Consider the following 25,412-nt stretch of genomic DNA (forward strand, 5'->3'; position numbering starts at 1 on the left):
TCTAAATGATGTTAGAAATCAAAATCTCTTAGTATTATCATGATAAGTGTTGACCTTCTGAAAGACTTTCATAAATTCCCAGGGATCCAAAGTTCACATTTGAAGAACCACTGGTCTAAAGAAAGGGAGAGGATAGTCTTGTTTAGTCACCTTGGTCATGGATATTGGTCTTGGGTACTTACTATGTTTTGGCAGGACAGAAAAATGAATCAATTTAGAACAACATAGAATTATCAGTTGAAAGAATTAAGGGAATTAAACTATATCTTAATATTTTAAATACCCTCATTTGGTAAGAGGGATTAAATTTGTTCCTTTGTTGTTGTTCAATTGTTTCAGTCATGTCTGACTCTTCATGAACCCCTTTGGGGTTTTCTTGGCAAAGACACTTGGAGTGGTTTGCCATTTCCTTCTGCAGTTTATTAGAGATGAGAAAACTAAGATAAATGGAAGTTAATTGACTTGACTGAAGAGTCACACAATTAAGTCTCTGAAGGCACATTTGAACTCAGGAAGATGAGTCTTCCTGATTTCAGTCCCAGCACTCTATCCACTGTGTCACCCGGCTGTCATAACCTTGATAGGCAGTGCAAATAGTGTCACCCCCATTTTCTAGCTAGATATAACTAGAGACCATACAAGTCAAGTTGATCTGCTCCACTATTACAGTCAGTACATAGATGTACTGAGATTGAAACCAAATTCTTCTGTCTCATATATTCTTATATGATATACTTAGGTATATTACACACACACACACACACACACACACACACACACACACACACACATACTTATTATCTCATACAGATGAAGATAAATGATTTATCCAAGAAATGAAGTCAGGTCTCAATATTCCTGGACCTCAGACCATGAAAAAAATAAAAAATGTGTTCTTTAAAGTAGTCCAAGTAGGGCAGCTAGATGGCACAGTGGATAGAGCACTGGCCTTGGAGTCAGGAGTACCTGAGTTCAAATCTGACCTCAGACACTTAATAATTACCTAGCCGTGTGGCCTTGGACAAGCCACTTAACCCCATTGCCTTGAAAAATCTAAAAAATAAATAAATAAACAGACAAATAGATAGACAGATAGATAGATGGATAGATAGATAAATGAGTAGGCCAAGGAAATGAATGCCTGAATTCCATGAAACAGTAGAGTATAGCCCCCAAATTTTCATTAAAAGGCTTTTTAAGTCAAACCCACTGTCCAAGGTGGTTCTAATCTCCCTAACCCACTGTCCAAGGTGGTTCTAATCTCCCTAAGGCAAATTTAGTGACCACTCATTTCTTTAACTGGTTGATAATTCACCAAGTCAATAGGCTTTTCATTTCAATTACTTGGCCAGTGTGGGTCCATCTATTTATGTCCATTTCTAATAATATCACAAACTCATTCTAAATCTCTTAGGCACTTATCTGCTCCTCTCCACCCCAGCACTGTCTCATTATTTGATCATATATAATCAGAAGGGGGCTAAGAAAAGAGTTGCCCTCCAAAAGTGGGCACAGCCTCCAACAATGCAAATCCCCCAAGTACATTTTCCATTTGCCTAAAAAATTGAAAGGGTAATACAATACTGTAATGGAGAAAGATCATGTTGTTTTAAGTCCCAAGGACTCTAATAATAATTAAACACACAGGCATGGCCCATTCAGTGTTTCCACTGAAAAGAATCTCATTCTACTGAAAGGGTCAGGAAGTTGGCATTAGGTAAGTCACCTTCCTTCTTTGGGCTTTAATTTCCTCATTCAAATTCAAAGAGCTTTCACTAAGCATTAAGGTCCTAGGTTGAGATACAGTCCTGGCCCTCCAGAAGCTTATATTCTATTCCAGAAGAAGATAAGACAACAGATCAGGAAGTACAAAATATATTCAAAAGGCAAAAGAAATCTCAGGGAAATAGAAAAATAAAAATAGGAAAAGTCCCAAGTTGTGGAGGACCTAAGGTAGAAGGGACTTCAGGAATCTTTAAGATGACTTCTTGAGGGGAACGGTCTAGGGGACAGGTACAGTAGTCAATAAATTATGTTAAAACGAGACCCCTGGCTTAGAGCAGCTGCCAGGATCCTTTCTTACCACATCCTCCTGATCCAACCCACATTTCACACAATCACCAACTGCTGGAACTGAAACCTGAGAAATAGCTGTAAAATAGTCACTTTTCCTTACTAGAAAAGCAGTTCCAACTCATTATCAACAAATTTTGTATCTTGGACAAGTCACTGCTCTATTTGAGTCTCAGTTTTTTTCCAAGTATCCATGGGGAAAAGGAAAGATGAACTTCAAGGACTCCTCCAATCTAAACTTATAAAAGCTACCTCTTGCATTTTACAAATTATGGAAATAATGGATAATATTTATAATATAGTGCCTTTTATGTAAAGGTACTGTGTGAAGTTCTATGCAATTATTAACTTGATCTTCCTAGCAACCCTGGAGGTTAAGAAAGCTATTATTATTATTCACATTTTATGAAAAAAAAAACAAGGCAGTGATATACCCAGGGTCATACAGTTAACAAATGTCTGAGGCCACACATCTTTCTGACTCCAGCTCTCTATCCACTGTACCATCAAGATGGCCCAAATGAAAAGCTAACCCAAAGAGGACTTGCAGACATTCACTCTCCTTCCATCTGTCCTCCTTTCCTCACATCTTCAGACAAGTTTCTTTTATTTCTCTCTTGTGTCTTTGTCCTGTCTAACACAGTGCATAAGAAAGGACCTCTTCATTCATGAGTCACTTTGACCAGGTTCCTTCATTAGTCTTGCATCATTTTCCCCATTAGGCAAGTGGAGGGCAGAGGGAATGTGTGAACTGGAGGGTCAGATGTCTACTGATGTCCTTTCTAAGATATAAATTTATGACTCAAGATTCTATAAGATCCCCATCCTCATCAGACCATTCTCCCAAAACTCTAACATTAGCTAAAGATAAAGGACATCCATCCTTCAAATGCTTACCCCACAGGAAAGGATGCTGCTCCATCCTGCTGACCAGGAGCATCCACATGGCAGACGGCAAAATGCTGGGTGATCTCCTGCATATCCTCTGAATTGAAGAGAGGATTGTAGCAGGTTTTGTCTGTAGAAAGGAAAGGGATTGGGGGGGAGATAAATTAATTTTATGTGATCTGATCCAAGGGCTGCTTCTCTTCTTACTCACACCAAGCAGGAGGAGTCTAGGATACAAACTTTTCTCCACCTACAATCACTGAATCATGGATTTGAAGCTTGGAAATCATCTGACCCAGCCCCTCTACCCGAAGAAGTATGAATCCCTGACTGTGCAGGTCCTCCTCGAACATAGTAGTGATTGCTATTTTTATATATTCTTCGAATGCCTCTATCTGGAAAACAACCCATTCAAATGCTGGACAGCTCCAATTTTTAGGAAACACTTCCTTGGATTAAGTCCAAACCTCCTATAGCTTCCACTAGTCCTAGGTCTGCCCTCAGGGTCAATGCTTAATCACCTTCAAAAATGCACTACTCAGATATATATAACAGCAAATGATAATAATAATAATTATAGAGCATCAGCCCTGGAGTCAGGAGGACCTGAGTTCAAATCTGGCCTCCAATATTTGTTGCTATCTGTGTGACCTTGGGCAAATCACTTTAACCCCCTTGCCTTCCAAAAAAATTTAATAAATAATAATAATGTCTCTCTTTGTTCACATACATGTATACACTCACACTATGTATAAACAAAGTCTATCTCATTTAATCCTCACAATAACCCTGGAAAATAGATACTATTTTATAGGAGATTGAAGCTGAGAAAAGTTTTAAGTGACTAGTCTAGGGTCACACAGCTAGTATCTGAAATGGGATTCAGAGTCAGGTCCCCCAAATCTAGTGTTTGATCTACTGCCTCGTTTAGATGCTTCATACCAGAAGGTCAGGTCCCTGTGTTTCCCTGTCTTTGAGCTCACCATGCAACAGAGTACAGTCAGAACATAAGATTTGGAAACAAGGTTCAAATTCCACTTCTGTCACTTATACAAAGGACCACTGTCCTTAGACACTCATTGTAATGCGCCCTATAGTGGGGAAGTTCAAGGCTCTCATTGCAAAGGGTGCTGGCTCTCAGGTCCTGAGTCTAACTATCACTTCTAATGTCAACCACACACCTGACCTTTACCACCACCCAAGGCCTCAGTTTCTTCATCTGAGGGGGCTGACCCAATTACCTCCCAGGTCCCTCTCAGTCCTGCCTCTCTGCTAACATCCTAGGATAAAGTTAACCCTCTTCCTACTCAAGGTCTCTATAGATGTCTCCTGACTCCTCCAGGCAAGATGGCAATGAATCATTTAAAAAGGCATGTTAGAGAGGAGCAAACAAAGAGATGGAAAGGTTTTGAAAAGGGTCCCAACCACAGACTGTGCTTCTATGTTTGGAGGAATCAGCCTAGATGAGGAAAAGCTCACTCATTAGAATGAACAGTCAGAGAATGAGGGGTTTTGGTTCCTCCACCACACTAAAGCTTATAAGGGTCGTAGCTGAACTGATTTAAGAAGCCCCCTCATATGGGGGCAGCTAGGTGGCATAGTGGATAGATCATGGCCCTGGAGTCAGGAGGACTGAGTTCAAATCCAGCCTCAGACACTTAACAATTACCTAGCTGTATGACCTTGAGCAAGTCACTTAACCCCATTACCTTAAATAAATAAAATTTTTAAAAAACGGAAGTGACCTCATAGATAAAACTAATTATCAAATGAGAATATTAGACTAATACAGAATTATGTCAAACATGATTGTACATGTACAACTTTTACCAGGTTTGTTTGCTGTCAAAGAGAGGGGAAGGGAAGGGATAGTGGTAGAAAAAAGAACTCAAACTTGCAAATGGATGAATGTTGAAAACTAACTTTGCATATATTTGAAAAAATTAAATAAAATTTCAATATAGAGAATATTTGTCTTTTTATGGCCCATCAAATTAGGGTGCATGCCATGCTCTCTAGTCTGGCAATCAGGGCTTTCACACCATGGCTCTAAATTACCTTTCTAACACTTGTCATACTACCTTTCTTACACTATTTCCCAACCAAACCTCTCCTGCCACCATGACTTCTCCCCTTCCCACCACTCCCATCATCTCTGCCTTTTAAAAGATAACCAATCGGGGCAGCTAGGTAGCGCAGTGTATAGAGTACCGGCCCTGGAGCCAGGAGTACCTGAGTTCAAATCTGACCTCAGACACTTTATAATTACCTAGCTGTGTGGCCTTGGGCAAGCTACTTAACCCCATTGCCTTGCAAAAAAAAAAAAAACAATAGATAAGCAATCCTGTAAAATCCATTTCAAATTGTCAGTTGTGCCATGAAGCCATCTCTGAATCCCTAGCCCAAGGGACCACCCTAAACCAGCCCCAAAAGGTCTATAGCAAAACGTTTCACAGCATCTGTGAACTTGGATGGGAAAACAATCAGTTTAGTTTTACTAAATCCAACTGAAATTCTGCACTTATTTTAAGTGTTACTTTTTAATGGGGACAGAGGTGTGTTAAGCTTTATCAGACCACATTCTATGGCATAAAAAGGGTCAAGAACCCCCTGTCTATCCCTGCCTTCTAATTTCCCTTGATGCTTATTGGATTCCCCTTTAATATCAATTACTTGTATAGATGAGTCTTCTCTCACTTATTAGACTAAAAGCTCCTTAAGGGTTAAGTCTTATAAAGTATGATATGCTATATATGGGGACAGCAAGATGGCATAGTGGAAGAGAGTTTGAAGCTTGGAGTCATGAAGACTCATCTTCCAAAGTGATCTCAGACGTTTACTAGCTGTGTGACCCTAGGCAAGTCACTTCATCCTATTTGCCTCAGTTTCCTCACCTGTAAAATGTTCTGGAGAAAGAAATAGCAAACCACTCCAATATCTTTGCCAAGAAAACCCCAAATGTGGCCACAAAGAGTCAGACACGACTGAAATGATTGAACAATAATCCTAGTTTCAATTCATCATCCCAGCTCTGAATCAGGCTTGCTTTATGACCTAAGAAGTCACTTAAATATAAATTTTCTTTTGACTTCATTTTCTCATTTCTTAAACAGGGATAGTGATACTGCCCCAATAGGATGATTGTGTTGGTTATTATCTTATTATTAATAATATATCTATAGAACTGCATTTGAATCCCAGCAAAAGACAGAGAGCTTACTGTACTCCCATACAGTAGGAAGCAGACAATTCAATACACAATACCGGGAACTCTAAGCCACGCCATCTGGAGGACTGCTATTCTAAGAAGATCAGATTTAGAAGTGGGACTTCCTCTTATAGTCTCTCCTTACTGGGGAGTGAGAGTCCATGGATTCCCAGAATCACAGAATCTCAGTTGGAAGGACCTTAGAGGTCATCTCCTCCATCCCCATAGGAACATAAAACCCCTGGACCAGACCCCTAAGCAAGGGTCACACAGCACCTACTTGGAAGACCTTCAGGAGGGGAAACCCACACCCTCTGAAGCAGCCCATTTGTGACCAGCACCAGTTAGAAGAATGTTGGTCTTGGTATCAAGTCAAAACCTGCCTCTCTGAATCCACTGCTGCCAAGAGCAACAAGGTTGAATCTCTCTTTCTCAAAACAGCCCTTTAAGAAACTGAAAAACAGCTGTCTATGCTTAGTCGATCTCCTCTTCCCCACACTAAATAATCTCAGTTTCTTCTAGTGATCCCCATGACAGGATCACCAGTCTGTTCTCATTGCCCTCCTCTGGATTTTTTGTTGATGAAATGATGAGATGGTTGCTCTGTGTTATTTTTCAGTCATTTTATGCCCAACCCTTCATGATCCCAATTTGTGCTTTCATGGTAGTTGTTGGAGCAGTTTGATATTTCCTCCAGCTCATTTTACAGATGAGGAAACTGAGGCAAGCAGGGTTAAGTAACTTTCCCAGGATCACACATCTAATGAGTGAGGTTGGATTTTTGAACTCAGATTTTCCTGACCCTAGAGTCCAGCACACTATCCATTGACCCACCTAACTGCCTCTTCCTCTGGATCCTCTTTAGTTTATCAGCCTTCCTTGGTGGCCAGAGAAGAACACACACTCAAAAGGGTCATAAGGTTTAGAATCAGAATAACCATAAGCGATAGTTAGTCCACTCCAATAAATGAGAAAATGAAGACCCAAAGTTAAGTGCCTCACCCAAAGGGACACAAGTAGCAAGTAGCCTAAGCTAGAACTCTTTTTTTTTGATTATTTATTTTTCCAACCAGTGCAACGGTAGTTTTCAACAATCTATTTTTTAAACTATGAGTTTTAATTCAAATGGTTCCCCCTTAATACAGCATCTTGGTAGGGCAGCCTACAAGGAGTCCATCCCTTCTGTAGCTTGGGACTATAACTCTCAAGTAGGTTAACATTTTTCCTTGATCCCCAAGAGATTTGGGAGGCAACTTACGGTTCATGCCAATGTCATGATATGTGAGGATGACAGGACGGTTCCCTTTTGGGGTTCCACATACGGTGACGTGAACTGAACCATGCAAAGTCTCAATGTCCTGCTCCTGTGGAAAGAAGAATATAGAAAATACTTTTCACAAAGAACTCCCATGTCTCTAGTTATTCCTGGACCAGAGCTTTGGCTGCTGGCAATCCTATCTCCAGACTGGCTGAGCCCTAAGAATTACCTCTGTAATTCTTCATTTACACTACAGCTAAAGTCAAGTCATCAGAAGGAATGAAGGAGAATTATTTATTTATTTATTAGCAGCTTTCTCTTACCGTGTGCAAAAGAGCAACAAATGTGATCCATTCAGCATCTAAAAAAAAAATTTACCACACTCTATAGAGTCATTCTCCAGATACCAAACATGACCAGGTCAAGGGTTTATCTCAGCACTTTCCAGTTTTACTATAATCTTAAGATTATACATGTAGAATTGGAAAATATCCTAGGGTGATCCAATCAAGCCTCCTCATTTTACAGACTAGGACACAGGTCCAGAAAGATGAATTTACTTCTTTGTCACCTCTTCTCACACATGAAGTCTTTGCCTTCTTCCAAACCCAATTTCTTTATGTTTATAGGTAGTTCTCAATTTATATAAATTCACATTTTACAAAGAATTCTGGAAGAAATTCACATTCCAAGGGGGGGGGGTTATATTAACTTTCCTATATAGTATTTCCTCTGCTCCTGCTTCTCAGGTTGGAGCTCTGCAGACTCCCCCCACCACTGCTGCCCCCTTCCCACCACAGCCCAAAAGTCTTTTAAAAATTCCAGGAACAAAAAAAAAAAACAACCACCCCCCCAAAATCCCTTCAAATGCAAGGAGAACAGACTCCCCAAGAGTCTGCAGACCAGGGGACTTTGCAGAGAGTAAGGAGATCTCCACCCACCACCCATGTGTATCTCCCACCATCCAGGTCTGAGGAATGATCTATTTATATAAAGTGAGAATAGTCTGTATTTGATATACTATTATCTGTATATGTTGCTTCCCCTGGTAGAATGTGAGCTCTCTGAAGACAAAGATTTTCTTTTTTTAATCTATAAATGTCATTAGCCAACACAAGACCTGGCAGACAGTAGGTGCATAAAAAATGCTTACTGAATGATTCATTCAAAGTCCCAAAGGTAGAGCACTGCATGAATAGAAAGTGAGTCTAAGTCCTTTGATTCCAAATCCAACACTCTTCACTGTACCAGGATTCTTGTCAAATTAATCCATTGTTCTTCTCACCATATCATATACTGCCTTGCAGACAGGATCATCATCATCATCATCATCATCATCACTACCACCAATAACCAGTTTTTATTAGGCACTTATTGTTTAAGATAAGTACTGAGCATGAGAATACAAAGACTGGCCAAAACAGGGTCCCTGCCCTCAAGGAGCTTACATTCTTAAAGTGGAGGCAACATGCAAACAACATAGTATGGATAGTGCACCAGCCCTGGAGACAAGAGGACCTGAGCTCAAATCTGGCCTCAGACAATAATTGCCAATCTGTGTGACCTTGGGCAAGTCACTCAACCCCAAGGCCTTAAATAAATCTAAAAAAAAAAAGAAAGAAAAGATATGCAGAATAAAATGGAGGCCACTTAAAAGGATCCTGGCTTGACTGGACCAGTCATCCAACTCACACTATAGATTTCTAGGCTAGGCCCAGCATCCCCTCATCATGGTTCTGAGCCAGAGACTAGCACAATGTCCCAGTGTTGGACCATGATAGTCTTCATTGTCTCCTGACTTCCCAGAACCCTCCCTCTTGCAGATGTGTATATCTCTATCCAAAAATAGAACAGAAAGTCAAACAGAAGGAGACTGTTAACTCTCGAGGGCATGCATGGTCCAAGTCTTTGGAAGAAGAAGCAAAGTGGCTTAGTCTCTTTACCTTTACAATGGGGGTGACAGATTATATCAGAGGTGCCCAATTTTTAACTCTTCTGGGCTGCATCACCCAACAAAAAGCAATCCATCAAGGGCCCATTCATCAATTCAGTGCAACCCATACCACCAATGAGCATCACAACAAATGCAACCAGAGGAAGTGTGAATGAGTTATGCTCCTATGCCCCAAGTTGGACACACCTGTACTAGTTGATCATTAAGTTCCCTTCTGGTTTTAACCCAATTAAATTAAATATTAAGTGCATTCTAAGAGTAAGGAATGTCCTGGGGTAGGAATTTGAAATGTCCTTGTTTTAAAGAAAGGTTAGAGGTGGGGTTCGAGTGACCAGTCAATTGTCACTAATAAGTTGTTTTTGGTTTTTCTAAAGGAGGAAGGTGGCTCAGGATTCGAATGGAGGTCTTCCTGGGCCCATGACACCATACTGCTTCTCTGCAGTAAGATATTCAACCAGTAATAAATATTCAGCCAATTTATCAACCACATGCTCTCTGAGGGTTTGTTTTTTTCTTGTTTCCCAAGCAAAATGTCTTACTCTGTTGGTGTTCAATAAAGATTTGAGGAACTGAATCAAATCATGTTTTATCCTCATTGCTGACGGTCCCCTGCCCCATATTCTCTCCTTTACATCATGGATGGCTATGATAACATTCCTCATGTTACATCTCAGAAGGACATCATGAAAGATAGCTAGGTCAATATCTGGACATGAATCAGGATGTTGTTCGAGACCTTATTTGGAAGTCAATATGGCCTGATTCCAAATCCTAATTCAGATTGTTAATAGGTACATAACCCTGAGTAAGTGTCTGTCTGCCTCAGTCTCCTCCTCTGTAAAATGGGGATGATAGCAGTACCTAAGATCCCAGGGCTGTTGTGAGGATCAATATTTGTAACGTGCTTTGAAAACTTTAAAGCATTAAATAAATGCTAATCTGCTCTGTGCTTGCCCTCTTAGGAATATTCAAAGCCACAAAAGAAGGCTTCTGGTGTGTTAAGTGTATCTCCTATGAAAGACATTCAAAAACACAAACAAAAATGTCACAGGATGAGAAGCAGCAATACTCTCCCATACCCAAAATAAAAAATTAGAGCAATTTTCAAGACCTATTTTTTTTTTGCCTCAATCACTGAAGGCAACTGACTTAGGTTCTCAAAGGTAATACCAATGGAATACAAGTAGTCTTGGAAAGGTTACCAACCTGGAACCAGCTTTGAGGATGGGACACACTAGTGCCAGTCCTGTTAAGGAGCATAACAGCTTAGGGCCACCTAGAAGGTTGGAGCCATACCATCTCAAAAACTGTTTAGGAAAGCTTGATCAAGGTTGGTGAAGAAAATTTTACTCATTCAGATGAAATCATAAATCCTAGAAGTATTCAAAAGTAAGAGGATCTGAAGCTCCAGGTAATTGTCTTACTAAAAAACCTTCAAGTGTTACCCATTGCCCACCCAATAACATCCAGACTCAGTTTCCTCCTCTGAAAAACAGAGATCATACTACCACCCACTTCCCAGGGTTGGTTTAGGGGCAAGATAATATTTATAAATGATTGCAAATTTTAAAACACATGGATATCAGAGAAACTATGGCTATTTTTTAATTTTCTCAACAGTATGACTCTTCCACAACACTTTGCATTCTTAACTCACATTATTGCCTTCTCCACAGACTATGTTCTGGTCAAATTAGAAATAATTTGGGCCTATTTGTCTGAGATATTCTGTGATCTCCCATCCTCTAACTTTTATTCATTATGCTTTTCTCTAAGAAGCAACTATTTATTAAATGTTCATTATGTAAGAAGCACAGAGATAGGTACTGGGTAATATAACCACACAAAATAGTAGAAAGCCCTCTCTTTTTTCAGGCTGAATCCTGGATTTACTTACACAGCTAGGTAATTATTAAGTGTCTGAGGCCAGATTTGAACTCTGGTCCTCCTGCCTCCAGGGCCAGTGCTCTATCCACTGTGCCACTTAGTTGCCCCTAGATTTACTTTTAAAAAAAATCATTTCCAAATTCACTTTATAAGGAAGGGGGGCTGTTCATGAACAATTCAATTTCCTTTCCTAAGGTAGTCTAATGAAAACCATGAACCTCTTCTCAAAAATCACATTTTTAAATGCATGGTTTTTACAAATAAAATATATGGTTTTGTAAAAAAAATCATACACAAATCAACTTTTTTTAAATAAGAGTACAGACCTTTGGTTTAGAACCCCTGTCTTAAGAGAAGCCTTCCTAGATCCTGAGAAATAAAAATAATCTTTTTTCCTTTTACCAATGGCACTTTGTATCTCACTAATGTGCTTAGTTTTATTTTGTTTTAGAATTTTTTTAAAGATAACAGTCACTTGTTAATTTGATTTAGAAAAAAAGAAAATCAACTATCCAGTATCAAAACTGAAAAGGGGGAAAACATCAATGAAAAAATTAAAGCAATTATCAAGAAAATTTTGCCCAAGTATAAGCTAATATATCTGACAATTTGAATGAAATCTATGATTATTACAAATATATATTACCTAGATGAACAGATCAAGAAATAGGATAGCATAACCTTAGAAAAAAGAAGTCATTAATGAACTAACTGCAAGAAAAAAATTCCCAGGGTCAGATGAATTCTATCCATCATTTAGAAAACAATTCCAATACTATACAAGCTAATTAGAAAACTAAGCAAAGGAGTCCCACACTAAATTGCTTTTATGACAAAATATAGTGCTGGTAATTAAACCAGGAAGAGTTAAAAACAGAAAAAAAACTATGGACTAATTTCCCTAATCAATATTGATGAAAAAATGTTGATCAAAATACTAGCAAAGTAATTACAGCAATATATTTATACACTATGACCATATGGGATTTATCTCAGGAATTCAAAGTGGTTCATATTAGGAAAACTATCAACATCACTGACCATATATCAATAACATAACAAACAGAAATCATATGATTATCTCAATAGAATCTGAAAAAGTTTGTGACAAAATACAGCACCCATTCATATTAGAAACACTAGAGAGCATAGGAATAAAGGGATCATTCCTTAAAATGATAAGCAGTACCTATCTAAAACCACTAGCAAGCATTATCTATAATGCTGATAAGCTAGTAGCCTATCCAATAAGATCAGGGTTGTAAAGGATGCCCATTATCATCACTAAAAAGCTTTTGAACAAACAAAACCAATGCAACCAATATTAGTAGAAATAGCAAATATCTCTAATAAAGGTCTAATTTTTCCCAGACTTTATTTTTTCATGTTTTTTTCTTTCAATCTGTTTCTTCTCTCACAATTATTATTAATATGGAAATATGGTTTAAATACTAATATATGTATAACCCATATGAAACTACCTACCATTTTAGAAAGAGGGGAGGGAAGGAAGGAGAAAATTTAGAACTCAAAATCTTGTAAAAATGAATGCTAAAAATTGTCTTGACATGTAACTGAGGGAAAATTATTTTAAAAAAGAATTTTTGTTTTTATTGTCTTAGAATTATGTCTTGTTCCTTCAGTTTACATAGAATTCTATACACAGAGAAGGACCTGGTGCTTAGGACAATGGTTTCATACTTATTATAGACTTAATAAATTCCCACAAAATGATAAATGGCAGAGCAACTTGGCATGATGTAGTTGGTTTCCCCAATACTAGATCACTAAATGGCCTAGGAATTTTGTAGAGAGGTTCCTGTTTGTCACACTCTCATATTCTGTGGTTCTCTGATGTGTGAAGTATAATTTTTGTGGCAACCTCACATCCATTACCACAATGAAAGCCTCACAAGAGATGGATAGTCCTAAAAACCAACATCTCCTCCCATCTTCCAAAGAAAAAAAAAACAACCCAAGTGACCAAATGCATTCCATCCCAACCCCCATGAAGGACTCCTGCTTTTTTCCCCAAAATTATCTGCACTAGGCCCTTTCAGAGATGCTTCCCAAACTTCAGATGACCTCTAATCTCACACATTCATCCAATTCCCAAAGCAACTGCCTTTTTCTGGCCAGAAGGCCTGTCTGCTTCTAGGCTACTGTGAGGATGACTGAGATGGAATTTCCTTTTCTGTCTTCTCAGCCCATGGTCCCAACAAAGTCCTAACGGTCTCTTGGGAAAACTGACCAAGAAAACCCCACAAAATCTGTGGTTGACTGGAGCACTTGAAAACATTGGTTATTTGGTTACATTTGTGTGGGGATGGGGATTGGGAAGAAGGAGGGAGGATGTGGAATGAAGAATGAGGCCCAGAGCAAAATTCCCCTTTTTTTCAAAATGAGTCCCAAAAAAAGAAAACCTTTAAAAAAATCCCACTCTCAAGATTCTAAATCAGCCTCTCTTTTACCATCCTTGCTTGCTAACTTCTTCACTCTATGGGATCTCTCTCCTACAACCTCTGTACAACCATACCTAGGGTACCTGGACAAGGTCCACTCCCTGGGAAGTAATTCTTAGATCAATTCTAATACAAGAAGGATCCCTTTGACTCAACTAAAGGACCCCTGGCTTCCAGGAAGGCTGCATTCCTACCTTATTATAGACTTTATAGTGCCGTGCCAAATAAATAACATTCCCTTGGACTTTTTACACTGCAAATAACTTCCACTTTTGCAGCTGCTTCCTCTGTCTCTCTGGTTCTTCTCAGAACCTCCATTTCAAGGCAGACACCCAGGCCCTCCATCTCTACTTCTCTCCAGACTTTCTCTACCATGTCTTCTCTCCTGAAATTTTTAGATTCCTTTTTTTTGTGCTGTCTTCTATTAGAATGTTAGCTCCTTGAGGGTAAGTACTGATCATCTTTCTATTTGTATTCCCAACACTTAGCATGAATACAGTAAGCGCTTAATACTTGCTCAATGACTTCACTTGTGAGCCTTGATAGAATAGACAGATCTTTTTTAGGACAGTTGAGGTCATTTCAAGTAAGCTCCCTATCACTCACTGATACACAATTGGGAAAATTCAAAGATGGCAACCTTACTCAACAGGTTCTTAATATGTAGGATTAAAAAAAAAAGTCATCACTTCCCTCTCCCCATCTCATTATTGGCAAAACTAATCACTTTTGGAATAAATAGGTGTTGCCTCAAAGAATGGTAGATGGCAAATGTATGGGAAAATGGATAAAATGGGGACCCAACCAACCTGGGTGCCCAAATTAATTATTTTCCTTGCCTTACATTTTTAAAAGCCAACAAAACAACAGAAAATAGGCTTTTCTGGGGATTATTTGATAAACACCCAAAGGATGATTACATAGGAGTACTATATTCAGTCTTCTACACTTTTCCTAATGGTATACACTGTTCTAGGTAATACTTATCCTTTATTAATGGGCAGCTAGATAGGGCAGTGGAGAGAGTCCTAGACCTGAAGTCAGGCCCACTCATCTCGGTGAGTTCAAATCTGGCCTCTGATACTTATTAGTTGTGTGATCCTGAGTTAGTCACTTAATAATGTTTACCTCATCCCACCTCACTCCTATCAGACTGGCTAAAATGACAAAAAGGAAAACTGAATGATCAGTGGTGGAGGGGATACAGGATACTAAAGCATTATTGGTGGAGTTGTGAACTGCTCCAATCATTCTGGAGAGCAATTTGGAGGACAAGAAAACTATATACCCTTTGATCCAGCAAAATCACTATCATAGAGATCATAAAAAAAGGGAAAAGGCCCACATGTACAAAAATATTCATAACAACTCTTTTTTTAGGCAAAGAATTAGAATGTGAGGAATGTTCATCATATGGGGAGTGGCTAAACAAATTATGAGATATGAACGTGATGGCATACTACTGATCTATAAGAAACTCATGAGCAGGTGGACTTCAGAAAAACTTGGAAAAGTCTGTATGAATTGATAATGAACCAAGTGAGCAGAATCAGGCGAACACTGTTCAAATTAAGAGCACCAATGTGAGACAATCATCTATGTTGGACTTTGCTTCTCTCAGCAGTGCAGTGAGCAAAGACAATCCTAAAAGACTGTTGATGGAAAATGACATATATATCCAGAGGAAAACTATGGACTCTGAATGCAGAGCAAAGCAATGTTCACTTTTTTAATTTATTGTTATTATTTTTATTTCTTTTTTCATTTTTTTACCCCTTTAGTTCTAGTTCTTTGATTAATATGAAAATAAGTTAAACACACTTATACATGTACAACCTATACCAGACTACTTGCTGCCATGAGAAGGGGAAAGGAAGGGAGATGGTAGAAAATAAGGGGAACTCAAAAACTTATAAATATATATATGTGTATATATATATATATATATATATATATATATATATATATATATATTGAAAACTATCTTTGCATGTGATTGGAAAAAATAAATTTTAAAAAAATCTGGGGTGTTTGCTTCAGTTTTCTCATCTGTAGAAGGAAATGGCAAACCATTTCCTGCAAGAAAACCCCAAACAGGGTAGGAAACAAATGAATAAACAACAAAAACAAGATCTTTTTCTAATTGTGTGTGCCATTATTTCTATGACCATAATTTTATCTATCTGGGTTCACTCCATCAACAACACAGAACATTTCCCTTCTACTTCCATTAAGATATACCTACTCTCCCATTCCTGAGTAGTAAAGATTTCTGACTTGTCATTAAAATTTTGTCATTGTTCTTACAATAAATTTTTCCAAACTTTGCTAGTCTGGTCTCTGGATGACATACTAACAACCCATCATTCACACCCAAATCCAATGCTGGCCCAGCTTGGAAGGGTTCTCCTGATGTAATCTTAAGAACCCAAGCCCACCTCCATATCAATATGAGGCATTGGGGTGGTAGTCTTCCTACTGGATAATAATTTCTTTCCTCAAAGTTTTAACATTTTTATTTAAAGTTTTGAGTTACAAATTCGATTCCTCTCCCACTGATGAGAAGCAATCAGATATAGGTTATGCATGTGTAATTATGTAAAACATTTCCATGCTAGTCATTTTGCACAAGAATTGAATTAAAGCAAAAAATAAAATAAAGTGAAAAATAGCATGCTTCAGTTTGTATTCACTTTATCAGTTCTCTCTAGACTTCAATATTGCTGTTACTGTCTACAATGTTCTCCTGATTCTGTTCACTTCACTATGCATCACAATGAAAATAAATATTTTAATGAAGCAATTAACAGAATGGTTACCCAGAAAGTCAGGAGACCCAGATTAAGTTCCAATTTTTAGTTTTGTTTTATTTTTTTAAGGCAATGAAGTTAAGTGACTTTCCCCAGTTCACACAGCTAGGTTATTATTGTCTGAGGCCAGATTTGAACTCAGGTACTCCTGACTCCAGGGCCAGTGCTCTATCCACTGTGCCACCTAGATGTCCCAAGTTCCAATTTTTAGACAAGTCAGAGAAAACTATCTCTATTAGACAACATAAGGTATAAGTCTCCTTATTGTTGGAATTCAATCCATCCAACATAGTCTTAGCTTGGCACTTTTTAGGAAGGGTGGGTAGGTGGCACAGTGGATTGAACTGTCAGAGTTGGAGTAAGGAAGACTCATCTTTCTGAGTTCAAATCTACCCCTAGACACTTCCTAGCAGCATGACTTTGGAAAAGTCACAACCTTATTTGCCTCAGTTTCCTCATCTATAAAATGAGTCAGAAAAAACAGCAAACCAAGAAACCACTTGCCTGAACAATTCTGTAATAGGTCTTAGGAATCAATTATTGAGTGCTTTTATATCAGAAAGTTTCTTAGTCCATTTCTTCATTTAATAGGAAACTTCAACCCTAACCAAAGAAACAACTTGCCCAAGTTATTATCCAGGTAATCAACCAAGAAGCCAAGGGAGGGAAAAAGTAACTTTTGGTCAGATCTCTGTCCCAGTCTTTTTCTAAGATGTCAGAAGCTCCAAGTTGGTCCTGGACAATCAGACACTGCACAATAGTCAAACAGTTGACTTTAATATGTTGTTCTTGGAAACAATCTAATTAAATAACTTCTGGTCTATTTGATTTCATCATTTTGTTGACTCTCTTGATAGGACAGCAGTCCCTCTCTAGCTTTGTGGATAAATGATGTCCAAAAATTCAGAAGCCATGCTAAACTGATGTTAAGTTTCTCTAAACAGACTGGCCTCCTATGACAGACACCCAGGATATTACTGGATCCAAACATAAGGCCTTTCCAACCTTAGGAGGTCCGTGCCCCATTAGCATAGTCACTGAGAACCCAGGCTCATATCCTTGTTACAAAAGAGGCAACAGAAGATGTCAAAGCATTACTCGTTTTTGTCCACAGAGGCTAAAGATTTTGCTAAGAAAAGTAAGCTCTGAAGCAATGTGAAGCAGGCCAGACAGAAAAAGCCTTTGTGATCAAATTTTAATTAAATAAAATATGTGCTCTTTTAAAAGGTTCATAGAAGGGACAAGTCAAGATGATCTTTTTATGAAGAGATTAGGACAGTTTGTATTTAGCTACCAATTACTTAGAAGTACCAAAAGTTTGTTTTCAAGATTTAGGGATAAATGACTCCTTGTAATGTTTACCCTTTTCAGTTGCCTATGTTTTTTTGTTGGGTTTTTTTTTTTTATGGACAGTGGGAAGGTCAGCCTCAGCCCAGCCTTGTCCCAATTTTCAAATACCATTCTGATTGTTTTAGAGATTAGGAGATGTCAAGGATCCCTGGAAGAGTACAATAGAATCAAAATTACCTAAATGGAAATGGAAAAGTCTTGAGTCTAAATGGGCTGCAGCTTATTACTAAAGATTAATCATGAAGTGGAAGTATGAGAATCTCAAAGCTATGTAATATAAATGGGAAAGAGATAGATTAGAATGAATAGACATCATTCCTTATGGTAAAATAACCAAAGGTAGGCCCCTATGCATTAGCTGGATCATAAGGTAATTGAATAGCTCAGTACATGAGGCAGAAAGATCTAAGTTCAAATCTTGGGTGAAAGGTCTACCCACAAATGGGATCATAGCCTCTATCCAATTTTGATTTCCAAGGTTTGCTCAAGCTGACAACTTCAAAGAACTTCTCTCTACAAACCTTCCCTGAAGGTGAAATGACTTGGTAAGCTCCAAGCAACCTCTTATATGGAGTCTTCATTCCTTTGAAAGCACCCTGTTTCCTGACTCATACCCCAGGTGATCCTTGAAGAGCTCAAGTCGGCTGCTGAACAAGAGACAGATACTCATTTACTTGAAAGGGATTCAGTGGGGTCTGTATGGGATGGGGGAAAGAGGGAGCAGGAATAATAGGCTTCAAAGATATAATTAACCTTCTCATACCCATGACTAAGGGAACCCACAAATATCAGTATATCCTACCACAAGCCTATTTTCCACATCTCACCTGCCCAGTCATCAGGTTATGTGCTCACTACTCATTCAAATTATCCAGTTTAACCTCAGCAAAAGCTTCTGAATGAAGGGGCTTGAGATGGACTTTAGTGGCTTCGCTATCTAATACATGGTCATTCATGTCCCTAATAGGCTCTTAGGAAATGATTTTTTGATTTGATTATATCCCAAGCACTGTCCTATCACCTAACTCCAGACATTTTAATCTTGGAGTCACAAATCGATTCATGATTTAGATTTCTAGGGCATGTTAAGCTGAATTGGAAAAGAATCTATTTTCACTAAGCTCTAACAAAATTTAGTATTTCCTTCGATTAAGAATGTGAGCTACAGGGGCAGCTAGGCAGAGCAATGAATAGAGCACCAACCCTGGAGTCAGGAGGCCCTGAGTTCAAATCCAGCCTCAGACACACAATAATTACCTGTGTGAACTTGGGCAAGTTACTTACCCTCACTGTCTTGTAAAAACTAATTAATTAATAGATAGATAGATAGATTAAATGAATAAATAAATAAATAAATAAGAATGTGAGCTCCAAATATCCTGAGTGGAGGTCTAAAGACCAGGTCTACAACACAAAAAAAGATAAGCAATCCCTAGTCTAATCCCATTATCTCCCCCCATCTAACTCTAGTAATCCATACCTAGGATTCCCTAATTTTGAAAGTATCCCCTTTGGGGGTATTTCCCCTGACTTCTCCATCCTATGTGGAGATTGATTCATTGTAAACAAAGTCAACCAAGTTATTAAATGCCCATTAAGGGCAGAGGATCTTATGTTGAGTACTCTTTGCTAATATGTCTAATGCCAAAGAGAAAAAGGCAAATAAGTAAAAATAAGCTATGTACAGGACAAGAGAGACAAGGTATTAGAATGAAGAGGGGTAGAGAAAGGTTATATATTTATTGTCTAAGACCTAAACTAGCTAGGTTGGTCACCCTAAAACTTTATTTTTTCTTGTGGCTTCAGCAACACCATTGTTCTATTTATTAAGATACAAGATCTTGAAATTTGTTTTGAAGGGATGCCTACAATGATGAAACAACAGATCTTAATAGAGTGAACTGGGCAGTGGACTTAGGATCACTAAATTCAAATACTATCCCTTCTTAATTGCAATGGAAATGACAGCATAGGGTTGGAAAAGATAATATGTAAAGTTTGGGAAGACTTAAACAGTCTACATAAATATTAGGCAGATGAGAGCATTTTCTGGACCTGAATTCAAATCTGATCTCAGAGACTGAGACTATCTCAGTCTAACGTGCATGCCTCATCTTCCTCATTTGAAAAATAAAGAGTAATAATAGTATCTACTTCCCAGAGTTGTTGTAGGATAAAATATCTGTAAAGTGCTATAGGAATGCTAGCTATTATAATTATCATTATTCTTTGATGGATTGAAGAAAGGACATGAAAACAGAATGGTTCAATTTTAACTTGCATGGCTGTGTATTTTGTATGAAGAAAAAAGAAAGGGGATTAATTAAATAATATCTCCAGGCAAGAGTCCATGAAATTCTTTGATCTTTAGTCTCTGAGTCAACCTTATCAAAGAAAAAGGAACACATAAGATGTCCTTCCTAGATTTTTCTGAAAAAAGATTAAAAATCTAATACTTGATTACAGTCAGAGGGCCTTCCTCCTACACTGTGAAGTCTGGGACAAGATCCTTTAAGGCAGAAATGAAAACCTTTTTTCTGCCAAGGGCCAGAGGCCATTTGGATATTTATAACATCTTTTGAGGGTTATATCTGGTCAAACATTTAATTAACTCACCCCTCAAAAGCCACTAGATTTATTGAATTTTGAGTCCTGCTTACATTGACCTTGGCAATGCAGGTCAAAAGATTTCATGGATCTTATATTGCCCCTGGGTCTCATGCTCTCTGCCCCTTGGAACCACAGTTGAAACAACTAGTCCAGGGTTTGCGACTGGCATCAGTTGAGGGTCCAGTTTGGAGAAAAGAATCAAGAGGTCTGAGTCCTGGTCCCAGTTCCCTTGTTCCTGAATGTTGTTTATTCTAAGGCACATCATTGATCTGCTGGTGACTGGCTTAAATAATCTGTGGTCCTAACTCCAAAACAAAGCTGCAAGGGTGATGCCCTACCCTCTGTATCACACAAATGTCATTATTAAAGAGAGTCTGAGAAGGCCCAGACTACAAAGTGTCCTAAAAGGCTTAGTGAAGTTTTGGGACACTATGTTTGATTAGGACAATGAAATAATCTCAAACTTTTTTGTTCTAGGAAGTGGGTCAGGGAGAAGAGAAGAGTAGCACCATAAGTGAGAGCTGCATTCTAATTATTCATTAATTTCTTTTGTTTTAGAGATGAGTGAAGAAAAAACTAAAGTGTCCAGACAGGCTGTATGGTGGTATAGTGTAAAAAATATTGCATTCAGAGTTAAGAGACTTATAAGTATAAAGAAAGCTCTGTTTCCCATGTTAACTAGTTGGAGACAATCTATGCCTCAGTTTCCTCATCTGTAAAATGGGGGTAATAAGCAACACTTATCTCCCAGAGTTGTTATGAGGTTCCAATGAGATTATAATTGTAAAGTGCTTAGGTACAGTATTAGCTGGAAGCATCTCTTATCTTCCTAGAGAAGGTCCTCAGGAGAGTAGGTGGGAGGAAGAGAAGGTTGATTATGTAGGATTTTTTGGCTCCAGTGCTGATGGACTAGTGAGGGGCTGTCACACAGAAGAAATCATCAACAGAGAGAAGGATGAACTGTAGGCTGAACTACCTACCTCCTTAACAGCCCAAGGCTATGCCAGCTGCTACTGAACACAGGGTCCAGGGTCCCGGGGAACTTGCCAATTTGCAGTTATGTTCAGTTGAAAGATTCAATCACATAAATGTTCCAGGCAGGGCTGGAACAACTCTCACTGTACTTGCCGCCCTACCCTAATGACCGCAATCAAACCCAGTGACGCAGGGGCCACTTTAATGACCAATTTATTGTCAAAGTCCAGTGACTTTCCTTTGAGTAGGGTGGGAAAAAGGAAGGTAGGCAAGATGTGCAGAAGATAGAACTGAGAGAGAAGGCTGGCTGGGAAAAAGGACAGAAGGAACCCCACCATCTTTACCCTCATCAGCTCAGAGTTGGATTTGGAATGATCAAGTTTCCAAGTTCAAATCTCACCTCTGACACACTTCCAAGCTATATGAACATGGACAGGTGATGCACTGGATAGAGCTGAGACTTCAAATCTGATTTCAGACACTTACTAGCTTTGTGTGACCCTAGGTGGGTCACTTTACTTCCTTCTGCCTCAGTTTCCTTAACTGTGAAATGGGGATAATAACACCTTCACAGGAATGTTTTGAACTTAAATGAATATAATAATAATAAAATTGATAAATTTAAGTTTCTTCTTTCCTTCATGTGAATCTCAAAGGATAAGAATCCCATGTATTTCTGTAGGTTGCCCAGGTAACCTCCCAATACTTCCTTTTCTCACTGTCTTTGTAAAATGAAGGGGGTAGATTAGATAATCCCTAGAGCATCCTTCCCAGTCTAACACCTCACCCCCCACCCCAGAATCCCAGGCACTAGAGGCTGCTACCTAGAAAAAGGCCCTGGAAACCAATCATGACGGCTGAGGGTTCATCTCTGCCTCTCCACAAAGAGGAGGTAAACTCCAGGTTGGGGGGGGGGGGTAAGGTTTCCAGACCCAGACAATAAACTGATTTGTTTTGTTGAACTATATTTGCTACAAGAAAGGAATCTTATAGGGGGACAAGGAAATGGGGACAATTGGAAGCACACGTTCTAAAAGATTAAACAATAAAACTTACTTTTAAGGAACTGGAAAGAGAGTTAGCAAATTCAAGCCCTATTAATTCAGGCACTAAATAGCTGTGTAATCGATCTTGAGAAAGGCAATGTGGAAAGAGGCCTGGATTTTTTCTGCCATATGTTACCGGTGTAGACTGGGGCAAGACTGTTAGCCTCAGTTTCTTCATCTGAAAAAAAGTGAAGGCGCTATGCTAGAAACTCTGAAGTCTCTTCTAGCTTTAAATCTAAGCTCCTAAGTGGTTATGACAAAGCTCTGTGTTTGAAATTTTCTGCCCAAATGAATCCGGGGCCCATTTGTTTTTTCACATTTCTAGCCCCCATCCCCATAGGCCTCCCCCTCTCTGAGCCTCTATTCCCTCAACTATAAAATAAGGAAGGGGAGGGGGCACATTAGAAGCTCCCTAAGGATCTTCCTGGAACTACTATTAAAAATGAGTTCCTGTAAGTATATGTTCAGCAGGATTCATCAATTTAATCAAAGCTGACAAAAACAGAAAGAGGAACTATGGATGGGTCTGTGCTGTCCCTGCGTTATGATGGAAAGGAAGTAAGAAAAGATCTATAAAATAAAAACTCACAATTCTAGGGGAAAAGAAACAAGAAATTGCTTCCTTCATATGAGTCTCAATCAAAGACTAAGAATCCCTTCTATCTCGGGAGGTTGTCCAAGTAACCTCCCTCTTTGTTGTCACCATTTTATTTCCCAAGAGATGGGCAGAGACCACTGGGAGATCTTGCTATTTCCTTAAAGTGAGGTGGGGAGTAGAAACAAACTAAAACCATTCTGAAAGATGGTAGATCTCGTTCTTCACTCTTCTGAATTCCACCATCCACCCCCAAGGAAAGTGTTCTACATTTGAATAAGATTACAGCCTTTTCCCCTGCTTTTCAGGTCTAGCTGCATTCCTCTAAGGCCATTCCAGGGCCTTTATTGGAAGCAAGATCATAGACAAGCATCCCATTGTCCTAGAGTTGCCCCCTATCACTAATGGACCCAGGTCCACTACCAAGTTCAAGGCAGTCACTTATTTTGACCTAGCTATTCTACAGAATATCTTTGTTATATATTAAAAAATTGTGATATATAAAAAAATTAAAATAAAGTTTTAAAATATTTATATTAATATTTTAATTAAAAAATAAAGAAAAAAATCACAGCTCAAGGCTACTGCCCTCCTCCTGACAAAGGGGTGATGGCTTTAATATGCAAAGTTAAGACACAGATTTTAAGATACTAATTTCTTCCAAGGGCTTTTTCTTTTATTTTTCCCCAAAGGAAGAAGGGTTGTAAAGAAGGCATGAAAGAGGGGCGGCTAGGTGGCACAGAGGATAAAGCACCGGCCCTGGAGTCAGGAGTACTTGGGTTCAAATCTGGTCTCAGACACTTAGTAATAACCTAGCTGTGTGACCTTGGGCAAGCCACTTAACCCCATCTGCCTTGCAAAAAAAAAACTAAAAAAAAAAAAGAAGGCATGAAAGAGAAGCAAAAAAGGTCACTGAGTCATCTGTTTTAAAAAGGATGAAAAAACAATTGAGTCATTTTTAAATGAACAAAAGGGAACCTGAAAGAAGCACAGTCACGCAGGATAGTTTTGAAAACTATACACTGAATTTAATATATATTTATAATATATATAATCATTATTATATAATAATTAAATATATATAATATATATATGATGAAAGTATTTTTTTTTTGCAAGGCAAATGGGGTTAAGTGGCTTGCCCAAGGCCACACAGCTAGGTAATAATTAAGTGTCTGAGGCCGGATTTGAACTCAGGTACACCTGACTCCAGGACCAGTGCACCACCTAGCTGCCCCAAAAGTATTTTTTTTTAACTCAGAAAGATGACTTCCTGACTACCTGGCACTATAGTCTTGTTTTACAAATGAGAATACTAAGGCAGTAGCTTGCCCCGAATCAGAGTCTGAGTATTTGAGGCTAGATTTGAATACTAATTTTACTGATTAAAGGGAGCTCCCAGGTGAGGAAATTCCTACCAATGTAAGTCTATACCTTCTCTCTCAGGTCAGTAGGTGGCAGAAAATAGGGCCTGGAGCCCTGAGTTCAAATTTGACCTCAGACACATTATTCTATTTAAAATTTTTGTCACGTAGTAGGCACTTATTCAATGTTTGCTGATTAAAATATTCTCTGCTAAGAATACAGAGGCTGAGAAATTCTGATTATGTGACAACATTTAATCTCTTTTAAGTGTTTTCATTTGTGAAACAGGTAAGATGTCATAGGCTTTCCTTGTCTCCAAAGGCTGAGAAAAGGTAGGATTATAGATACTGTGAGAACCCTCTGGATAATCTGCATAATACAAGGTGGTCATTATACTCATCATCAGGGCTCAAGGTCTGGGTCTCCCACTATCTCAATCAGAGTACAGTGAATCATAGAATTAAGTTTTCATGTTAACTATGCTTAAAGAATCACTTCAGGAATTTGTAAAGGAGAAGGCAGCTAGGTGGTGGCACCAGAGTCAAGAAGACTCATCTTCACAAGTTCAAATCTGACCTCAGACACTAGCTGTGTGACCCTGGTCAAGGCACTTGACTCTGTCTCAATTTCCTCATCTGTAAAATGAACTGGAAAAGGAAATAGAAAATCATTCCAGTATCTTTACCAAAAAAAAACCCAATTGAAACAAGTCACGTATGTGTAAATGACTTAACACTTTCAGAACTAGAAAAAATTGAAGATGCTATCTACCACTTCAAGTCCCTTTACTCCTTTTTTTTTTGAGATAAAGCTGAAGCCCCAAGAGGAAAGGTCAGGCTAAATAAAGAATTGGCCAACCAGGGTTACAAAATATTGAGTGCTGCTGTTTAAAATCCTTCCAATTTTGCTTCCAGTCTAGAGAGGGAGGGAG

The 25,412-nt window shown here is 38.6% G+C and overlaps 1 protein-coding gene across 7 annotated transcripts in view; it reads right to left on the reverse strand.

Moving 5' to 3' along the window:
- The window catches only part of NDRG1 (N-myc downstream regulated 1), a 76,598-nt gene that overhangs the window by 26,357 nt on the left and 24,829 nt on the right, over positions 1-25,412 (reverse strand). For 6 of the 7 annotated variants that reach the window (XM_074202486.1, XM_074202487.1, XM_074202484.1 and 3 more), the window contains exons 4-6: positions 22,532-22,699; positions 7,428-7,533; positions 2,971-3,091 (exon numbers count right to left, since the gene is read on the reverse strand). In XM_074202486.1, the coding sequence (XP_074058587.1) occupies positions 2,971-3,091; positions 7,428-7,533; positions 22,532-22,699 (395 nt within the window). The remainder of the gene's footprint in view (positions 1-2,970; positions 3,092-7,427; positions 7,534-22,531; positions 22,700-25,412) is intronic. The other variant, XM_074202491.1, reaches the window with a different exon arrangement.

Source organism: Macrotis lagotis, chromosome X, assembly GCF_037893015.1.
Source record: "Macrotis lagotis isolate mMagLag1 chromosome X, bilby.v1.9.chrom.fasta, whole genome shotgun sequence".
Lineage (NCBI taxonomy): Eukaryota > Metazoa > Chordata > Mammalia > Peramelemorphia > Peramelidae > Macrotis > Macrotis lagotis.